Raw genomic sequence first — 10,069 nt, 5'->3', positions numbered from 1 at the left:
CAGAAGTGCATTGAGTAGCTCCAGGCCTCGCCTTCCGGGGGACCGTGGCTTCCTTCCTCCCTCTTGGAACCTAGCTCCCACGCTGGGAGATGCCCAAACCACATGAAGAGGCCCATGGCCAGTGGGGACTGGCGCCCCGGTCACGCCCCAGATGACATCACACGCAGGCCAATCCACCCAAGAGGATCACAGAATCAAGAGACAGAAGAAAATGTTGTAAGCTGCTAAGTTTGGGCGTGGTTCGCTCTGCAGCAAGAGAGAACTGAAATTTGTAAACTCACAGGAAGGAAGGCTTATGTTGCTAACCAATGCAGAATAACAAAGCACTCGAGCTAACACTTCCAGAGCAGGAACAAAACTGTTCAGAATGAGGGTCGACATCCTTATCCTTTAGTGGGTTTGGATCTCAACACTGGCCTCAGCTTTTAGGCCTCTTTTTAATGTTCGACACAGAAAGTTTTAAAATAGAAAAATTCCGTTTTAATACAGCCTCACCCCAACACGTGTGTTTCACACAGACCTTATTTTTTAAACAGAGTTTATTGTATTTAATACATTATAAAATTTGAAAAATTGTAGGAAAGCAGCAGACTCAAACTGGAGCAACTCTAACAAGTAATAATTCTGGCCCCTTTGCAAAACTGATCGGTTTAAAAACAAAGTCATGTTCACATCTGTGAGGCGGACGAAAAAGTGTGACTTCTGTACAAACTACATTTAAAATTTCATGTCTAACGTCTTTCGAATGCAGTGTGCTCAGGAGAGCTGAAGTCCTGCCTAGTCCCCCGTCTAAAGAGAGACATGAAACTTCCATATGCAAAGAAATGCGATTCTAAGTGTTCTTGTTTTTTTTTTAAAAAGGAAAAAGAAGGACAAAGGAAAAAGAAAGAATGGATGGCTGTTGGCAATGGAAACTGTAAGGAGATGCGTCCTCCCTGCTCATGGCTTGTTTATTGGTCAGAGGCCTCGGGAGGCCCAGGACACTTCACGGCCATCGCAGCACCAACTGTAGCTACCACCTTTTTTTCTTTTTTTTTGCATTTCCTACCTTTTGACATATATATATATATTTATATATTTTTTACACCTTGAGGATATCACTATTCCAATTGTTCCCATATGAATACAGGTGTGGTCTCTATTGGATATAAATGTGTCTTTTATTCAATTTTAGGTCCAGGACTTGGTTTGCTGTCCCAACTGCACATAAATGTCCCTTTCTTGTTTGCATTATTTGTTGTGTATGTTTTCTCCTTTTTGCATAAGAAATATGTCCACTTAGTCCAGAGGCTCTTGCTTTATCCGGATGACGGAGGGTCCACGGGGTGTCCGCCTCAGTTCCCGCCGCAGGACGTATTCGCTGAACTGAGACGAGTCCACTCCTCCCCCACAGGAGCCCACGATTTCAAATCCTCTTTGCTGCAACCTCTCGAGGACCTGCGAGGGGCCGAGACAAGCATGCAGTTAGGGGTGAGCTAGGTCCTTTGGCCGCATAAACAGCCCAAAGACTGTCCCAAAGTTTGAGATCATGCGCAGCTCTGGTTCATCTTATCCAACCCTTAAATCTCTCTGTTTTTCTGCTTTCAAACAAAGCTCCGGATTACAGGGCAGGAGGGAGCGAGCAAACGTTTTTAACACCTAAAATGTTCCTTCACACGCTAGCTTTACACATGCCAAGTTCATTTACTCATTACAACCACCTTGCATAATGGGCGGAGTTAGTCCATTTGACAGATGAGAAAACTGAGGCTCACTCCTAGTAAGTGATAGAATTGGGTTTCCAACTCAGGTCTCTTTGGCCTCAAATCCCATGTTTTTTGCAATGTGCAACTCCACCTTCTCTACAGAAAGAGAGGGTTCACATTTCAAAGCTCATTTACCACTAACATATATTTGATGAGATGATAAAGACTATGGAGAGACAATGATATTATCTGAATTTACTCCATCGGTGATTCAGCCTCAACTCATTCACTCTTGACTGGGCCATTGTTCAAATTTCCTGATACTGAGTTAATATATTTCAGCTTGAAAGACTGATGCAATTTCAACAGCAGAACAAATGGACTATTAAAGACAGTCGAGGTTTATCTACAGCTTTTCAAGTTTGTGGCTTTTGAAATAGTTCTATTGCCTTGTGTGCATCCAGGGAGGCAAGAATAAATGCAATGGTTGTACATGATCTGTATTAGAAAATATATCCAAAAATAAAGATGTTCTAAACTTCTCATACAAACATAACCCATATAATCTCTGATTTTGAAATCAAATACCTAATGCCAGAAAGATCCCTGGGTTTGTCACTACTTGTCTGACACTCTTGAATGCAGGAAACATTTCCTGCAACTCTTAGATACGCAGAAATACAGGAAACTGATCTAGAGCATGCTGTTTCTTTAGGAATCCAACAAATATTAGACTTGCAAATGTTCCCTGCCAGGATTGTGGATATAATTAAATTATATCTACACCACTCTAAAGGCAAGAAGACTCAATCATAACTTTAGAAAAAAATGCCTGGCTCAAATTTTTAAAATTTTTGGAACAAAGTGAAATGTTACCAAATAACTCTCAAAATGTAATGTACAGTGAATCCTTACTATGTCTTTTTTTGAATTATTATTTTTTGGTTGGCTACTTTTGCATGGAATATAATCTGCTGTTTTGCAAAATAGTTAACTAGATGGGATGGGAAAGCAAGAGTATGCATTCTAAAAATTAAAACTTCAAATGGTGGCAAATTAAAAAAAACAACAACAAGTCCTTACGGGAACAAAATGAACACTCTTCCCTGCAATGTCTACTTCTGCACATAAATTCACAATGCATATGCACACCAGGCAGCAAAAGGACACTATGAAGAAAACAATCTCTAAGTTCAGAATCAAGCACATTAAGATGTGCTTTGGTGGCAGGTGAATAAAAAGGTGAACAGCTCGCTCGCAGGAGATTTCCCCAGTAGAGGCAGGAATGTAGCTTGTCAGCAAGAAGCACCCCAGTCTGCTTGGCCAAACCACCGCCCTGGAAAGGATTTTTTGCCTTGATCAGGAGAGAAATTACAAAGGTAGAGGAAGCTGAACAATAAAGAACTTAACTCTGATATCGTTTGTCTTGCAGTGTTGTTAGGTCGCTAAATTGCTAATATAAGGAAGTCCCTAAGCTCCCTCCCCAGAGGGTCTAATATGCATATGATAATTATTCAATATGATCCAATGTTACCCTGAAGATGGTAAAGCTTATTCCAGTGTAATGCAGATAGCTTATGCTTCTTGACCGTTCCTTTTTAAGCCACAACTTGTTAATAGCAAAGTTCCTTAAAAGTTAGTGATCATTTGGGAATATTAAAATCACTTGGGTAGCTGTCGGGGCTCCTGTGCCTTCTCCCAAAGCCTCTGAATGCCTAGAGGATGGTGCCTGTCCTCTAGATGGAGCAGGAGCTCGTATGGCCATGTCATAGGACGAAACTAATCCAGATGAAAAGCCACATCTGATCAGACTCGAATGACTGGGAAACATGTCAGGCTCGTGAATTTCTGATAGTTATTCAGTGGCCCGAGGGGTGGGGCCCTAGAGAAGCAACGAAATGCTGTCTAGAGAGAGCTGGAGGAGGGGGGCGGGGCAGGGCGCGGGGAGGAGGGCAAAGGCTTTCAGGGCTCTAGAGGCTTTTCTAAATAGCTGAGGCCCCGCTCAGGAACTGCACAGGGCAGCTCAGGGTGCGACTCCGGGCCTGCACAGCCCAGGGGCCACCTGCTGCCTGCTGGGGTGTGTGCCTTCCTCTGGCGTGCCCAAGGCTCAGTGTCTGCCAGTTTCCTGCTGCTCTGCTCTCAGACACCTGATTACAAAACGTTAAAATGATAAATAGTTGTGAAACCATCCTCAAGAGGCAGAATGGTGGAGTGGGTGCTTCTAGTGTTGGAGTTTGGGGAGAGGTTTTGTTGGTTCAATATTGAATAAAGCCATGGACCCATTCCAATTAAAAAGACAGAGGGGCTTCCCTGGTGGCGCAGTGGTTGAGAGTCCGCCTGCCAATGCAGGGGACGCGGGTTCGGGCCCTGGTCTGGGAGGATCCCACATACCGCGGAGCAAATGGGCCCGTGAGCCACAACTACTGAGCCTGCGCGTCTGGAGCCTGTGCTCCACAACAGGAGGGGCCGCGATAGTGAGAGGCCCGTGCACCGTGATGAAGAGTGGCCCCCACTTGCCGCAACTGGAGAAAGCCCTCGCACAGAAACGAAGACCCAACACAGCCATAAATAAATAAATTTTAAAAAAGACAGAGAAAAGCCCCCAAACCCTCACTCCATTGACTTCAAATCGTTTTGAATCACACAGACCTGGAGTCAAGACCCAGGTGTGCTTCCGTTTTCTCATCAGCAAGACAGGGAATTAACAGTGCTTACCTGTCAGGGTTGGTGTAAGAAGACAAGCACGGACAACGCTTGGCCCAGGGCTGGCACGCGTCAGTTACGACGGTGACCACAATCACCATCCTCTAAGGCACGTGGCCCCTCACACCTTGTCAACCAAACTTCTGAATTCTGCCCTTAAGTCTTCTTCTCCCATAAACTGCTCTATCTCAGAAAATACTCATTCCATTCACCCAGTTCCTCCATCTAAAATCTTAGTCATCTTTGGCTTCTGTCCTACAACCCAGAGCCATTGTCAGAAAACCTTGTCAGCTCTATATTCAAGATATTCAGGGCGGTCCAGTGGTTAGGACTCCGCGCTCTCACTGCCGAGGGCCTGGGTTCAACCCCCGGACAGGGAACTAAGGTCCCCCAAGCTGTGCGGCGCCTCCAAAACAAAAAACAAACAAACAAGATTACTTTGGGACTTCCCTGCCAGCCCAGTGGTTAAGACTCCGTGCTTCCACTGCAGGGGGCATGGGTTCAATCCCTGGTCGGGGAACTAAAATCCCGCATGCCGTGCAGCGCAGCCCAAAAAAAAAAAAAAAAGATATTCAGAGTCGGAAACTTCTCAGTTATCGCTTGGACCAGCTTTCTCACTGGTGCCCTTGCTCCCCCTGGTTTCCACCTGTTGCTGGAATATTCACTTTCAAATACGAGTTACAACGTGTCACTCTCTTGCTCAAAATCCTCAAATGGCTTTCCATTTGACTCATACAAGCAAGGGAACCAAACCCAAAAGAAACCAAAACAAAGAATCCCAGAGCTCTTCCTACCCTCTGTGGGGCACTCCACCATCTGTCCCTGGGGGGGGCTCTGCACTGCCCACCCCACCTTTACTTGCTTCAAGCCACGCTGGCTTTCCTGATACTCCTCAGTATGTCAAGCATGTGCTCCTACCCTGGGGGCTTCAGAACTCGCTGCTCCCCCTGCCAGGATTCCCTGCCCTAGGCATCCTCTTCTCACTACCTGCCCATCATTTAGGTTGGTTATTGTTTGCACCCTCCCACCCCCATTCCCGTAATGTAAGTTCCATGAAAAGAGGGCTGTTGTCTGTTTTCTTCCCTTCTGTATCTCCAGTGCTCATACCAGCACCCGGCACACAGTAGATGTTCAATAAATGTTTGTGGAATGACTGAATGACTGCTGTAGAGGGGTGAACAGTTTATGCCCCCCAACCATGAGAGGGTTCTCCAGCTCTCTGGAGGAAAGGTACCACATGAAGGCAAGATAACAGCATAACACACAGTGTGTGACGACACTATACCTGGACTGAGTTGAGGTGACAGTAGCCATTCAGTGGAAATCTGATGACGTGCGTTGAGTCGTGATTCCAGCCTGCATTGACGGAGTTACACATCACGTCGCCGATCTCTGGAAACACTTCTTCTATCAAGGATTTGTCACCGCTGAGCGTGATCCTTTCTCCGAGGTCTGGAGCAACACGTACCACGAGGCACTCGCAGGGCCTTGAAAAGCGACCGGTTTCTCTGTCCTGTTTCCATCTTTCCATCTCCAACAACATGGGCTGAAGCTGAAAATATTTTGCCTCTTCATATAACAAAGTGTAGTCCTGAAAAAAGAAAAAAAAGGTATTTCACAGTGTAAAATGCAAACATAAGGTGCCAAAAATGTCCACATATGAGAGGTGAATTTTTCACCCCTGTTATTTCAATAATCAAATCTGGGTGTAAATTTTTCACTTATAACACTTTCATACAGACTCAATTTGCATTCATTCATTCATTCAGTGATTATGATAGAGCTAAGGGTATTAAGGGGCAGGTGGGACCCTTCTAAGTGCTTTCATGAAATCCCCATAATTGCCCAGTGACTTGGGAACCATTATTATTCCCATTTTGCAGATTAGAAAACTAGGATGTGAAAGGATCCACCAAGACTTTTCTCTTTTTGTAGAAAAATGCCTTTGGGTGTTTACAGTTTGTGTCCGTGAGAATCCACTTTATGGCCGCTGGATGGAACGCCTATATGGGTCGAGGCGAGGGAGGTATAGCTGTGCACCATTCACCAGGAGCCTATGCTCCTTGTCAACTTCAGTGGCAGCTCCAGAACTTCTCACGGGATGGGGAGGGGCAGGGCCACGGTGGAGGCGGGGCTGGAGAGTGTGTGGATGGGCACCTGGAGGGCACGCATGCTGTTATTACCTAAACTTGCGGGATGGGTGATGGTTTGGGGGAGGCTGATGGAGGACGCACTACCCTCCACCAGCCCTCGGTGCCCCCATCACAAAGTGAGAGAGGCAAACAGAGTGAGACAGCCTCAGGCCTGGGCTCCCGAAAGACAGATGTGCAGGAAAGGAAGCTAGTCCACTTCTGAAAACGCAGTCACCCAGTCTTCGGGCGTGGTTTCTTTTTCTCTTGTCTTTTAAAAAAAATCTATTAAAACACACACAAGCCACTGAATGGGAGGACAGAAGAGGATGACGGGGAGGCAGCAGCTTAGGGAGAATGTTATCAAGCAGGTCAATATTATGTCTAAACGTAGCTATGGCCACAATCATCTCTGGCTGTGAGGTACATGGACACTTGTCCAGACACGCTGGTTGAGAACATTTTAATCAACTGACACGCATTTCGCCTTCCTTCCACGGGCTGGAGCTGGCAGGCGGTGCCTGGTGCTTGCAAGAGAGCCAATGCCTGAGCCGAGGGCTCGAGGGCCCCAGAGGCCTCGGGATGGAGCATAGGAGGTCATGACTTCAGGAGAGCTGCTTTATTTGGCACTTTGCTTTTTCTTGCAAATCAACAGCTGGAGCATTATTTAAGGCTTCCACAAAAACAGTGTGGAGGGGCAAGAAAGTACGAGTGGGCCCCTAGCTGGATCGTCTACCTTCCGTGCTGGGAAACTCGGGCCAGGTGGAAGACATGACCTGGACGCTGGTCAGCAGAAGGGGATGCTGCTTTGTTCTGTCGTCTCCTAGCAACCCCATCACTACAGGAGCCTGGCTCCCTGCAGGAGAGCAGCCCACTTCTCCCATCATCTCATTTCACCTGCTTCGCCTTCTGTCTCACAGGAGATACTGCTTGGTTTGAGGTGTTGAGAGCCAAGCTGAGGTGTGGTCCCTCTGAGGGCAGAACCGAGCCCCCCAGACCAGCCCAGCCTGAGGGTAGGAGTGAGGGAACTGCAGGTTCCTCCTGGTCAACCTGGGGACCCCACTACCGTGCCCTGGCCATCTTTGAAGTCCACCAACTGTGACATACTGACCTTAATATCTTACTTACTCATCAAGATGACAGCACTCAAGGAGAGTTAAACAGTATTGAGAGTTACACAAGCAATAGAAGTGAGAACTTCTGCTACTGCTTTTTATTTTCCTGTGAGGTTTAATTACAAATTTTAGCATGAAAAAGAATCTGGACTCCGGTGAAAAACATGCCATCAAGTCTTCAGATCTTAAAAGCGCTCACAGCAGTCTTCTTGACCAACCTTGACCCTATGGAGGAATCCTTTCTAATATCACTGAGTAGTGATCATTCAGCCTCTGAGTGAATGCTTCCAGAGATGGGAAGCTTACTACTTAACAAGGCACAGTGTTTACTTTGTTTGAAGCTGCGATTGTTGTAAATGTCTTTGTTAGAATGACCTGAATTTCCTGTAACTTCAACTTATTTGTTAATTCCGCCCTCTGGGGTTTCAGTGATCTTAATCTTTGACATGTTAACCCTTCAAACATTTGAAGACAACTGTTATGTCTAAATATTATTCAGGCTGAAAATACCCAATCGTTTCAGCTCCTTTTCATTTGTTATGACTTCGAAGTTCTTCAACATCTAGTACGTACAGCTGACCCTTGAACAACACGGGTTTGAACTACACGGGTCCACTTACATGTGGACTTTTTTCACTAAATAGGTACCACAGTGCGACATGATCTGCAGTTGGTTGAATCTGTGGATGTGTAACTGCAGACACAGAGGGCCGACTAAATCATATGCAGATTTTCATCTGCGAGGAGGGTTGGCCCCCCAATCCTTGCACTGTTCGTGGGTCAACTGTACTTGAATTTGTCAACATGCTGCCTAAAACCCAAACCAGAATGGAACCTAACATTTCAGATGTGATCTCATGAGTGCACTGCACCACCTTTGCTTGGCTGGACACTGTAACCGCTATGAATGCAGTCTGTATTAGTTCTCTGTTGCTGCTATAATAATGATCACAGGTTTAGTAGCTTAAAACAACATGAACTTATTCTCCTATAGTTCTGGGAATCAGAAGTCCAAGATGAGTCACTGAGGCTGTGTTTATTCTGGAAGCTCTAGGGGAGAATCCATTTCCTTGCCTTTTCCAGCTTCCAGAGGCTGCCTGCACCACTTGGTCTCTGGTCCTGCATCACTCCCCGCTCTGCTACCGTTGTCACATCTCCTCCTCTTACTCTGACCCTTTCCCCTCCTTCTTTCACGTGTAAGGATCCTTTGAGTATGTTGGGTCCACCTGGATTATCCAGGATAATCCCCCCATCTCAAGACCCTTCATCTAGTCACGTCTGCAAAATCCCTTTTGCTGTGTGAGGTGACATAGTGATAGCTTTCAGGAATTAGGACATGGACGTCTTTGGGGGGCATCATTCTGCCCACCACACGGCATAAGGTCACATTAGCTTTCCTGGCATCCCCACAGTCCCATTACGCTATTCACATTCTGCTTATTCGGCTTACAGTGAAATCCCTACACCTTTTTCACCAAGCCGCTATGGAGCTAGGTCTTCCTCATTCAGTGTTTGTGAAAAATTTTAAGTCCTCCATTATTTATCCCTCTTTAAATGACATACTGTAGGTTCTGAGTTTGTTCCAAGGTATTGAGAAAAATTCAAATTCTTTCACCCAATGTTCTCGGTCTCCCTCTCGTTTTTGTGTCATTTTGAACTGGGTGTCCTGTTTCTATGTGTGAATCATTTCTAAAAGTCCTGATAGGACAGGGCTACGTACAGGCTTTTGTTAGGCTGACAGTCAGGTAATAAATTAAGTCTCTGGATTCTGGCTGCCAAGTGGTTATACAATCTGTAATCCAGCCCATAACTGTGGCATTTGTTAGATTCTTGTTGAAATACTGTGTGTTTGGGTGGGACTCCAGGGGAAAGGCTGGAGGTCTGGGAGGGGCTCCAAGTCACCATATTGTCAGATAGTCCCCTTAACTGTTTAGGGCTCCAGTCTACTTACCTGTCAGGCAAGTGGAATCAATCGCATTCAAGTTGCTTCCAGCCCTGCTACTGTATGAGCCTGTGTCCGTGCCAATGCCCTGATCTACCAGTTTGTCTACCATAACCCCAAAGTAATGAGACTCACAGGGCCTGGGTTACAAGTCCCCCCTACACTGACTCTGACCTCCTCCTTTTTTCCTCTGAGTTCACAAACCAAGTGTGTAATAATCCACTCTGAAGTCCGCCCATGGACTGACAGCCCCTCCCTACATAAGGCTGCTCACAGTTACCATTAGCTGCTCTTGGAAAATTAGGGAAACACTGGCCCTCATCAGCCTTTTGGCCCGCTCAGTTACGTCTCAAGGACCCTGCTAGTAAGTGGTCGTTAAAGTGAAGGATTAAAAGGGCTCTCCCGAAGGTCATCCTGCACCTGGGACGTCATCTCACAGGCCTAGCCTTGAACTACCTCAAGCTGCCAGGTGTTCTTTTACTGTCTCTTGACTAT

At 46.2% G+C, this 10,069-nt stretch overlaps 1 protein-coding gene across 3 annotated transcripts in view; it reads right to left on the bottom strand.

Annotated features, from left to right (window-relative positions):
- Positions 1 to 336: 336 nt before the first annotated feature.
- The window catches only part of KCTD1 (potassium channel tetramerization domain containing 1), a 182,983-nt gene continuing 173,250 nt past the window's right edge, over positions 337 to 10,069 (bottom strand). For 2 of the 3 annotated variants that reach the window (XM_007197574.2, XM_007197575.2), the window contains exons 4-5: positions 5,674 to 5,979; positions 346 to 1,437 (exon numbers count right to left, since the gene is read on the bottom strand). In XM_007197574.2, coding sequence (XP_007197636.1) covers positions 1,279 to 1,437; positions 5,674 to 5,979 — 465 coding nt within the window. In that variant the 3' untranslated portion in view covers positions 346 to 1,278. Of the gene's footprint in view, positions 1,438 to 5,673; positions 5,980 to 10,069 lie in introns of all 3 variants that reach the window. The other variant, XM_057526800.1, reaches the window with a different exon arrangement.

Source organism: Balaenoptera acutorostrata, chromosome 13 (assembly GCF_949987535.1).
Source record: "Balaenoptera acutorostrata chromosome 13, mBalAcu1.1, whole genome shotgun sequence".
NCBI classification, from domain to species: domain Eukaryota; kingdom Metazoa; phylum Chordata; class Mammalia; order Artiodactyla; family Balaenopteridae; genus Balaenoptera; species Balaenoptera acutorostrata.
The sequence above is the reverse complement of the archived record's forward strand: the minus strand, read 5'-3'. Positions and strand labels throughout refer to the sequence as shown.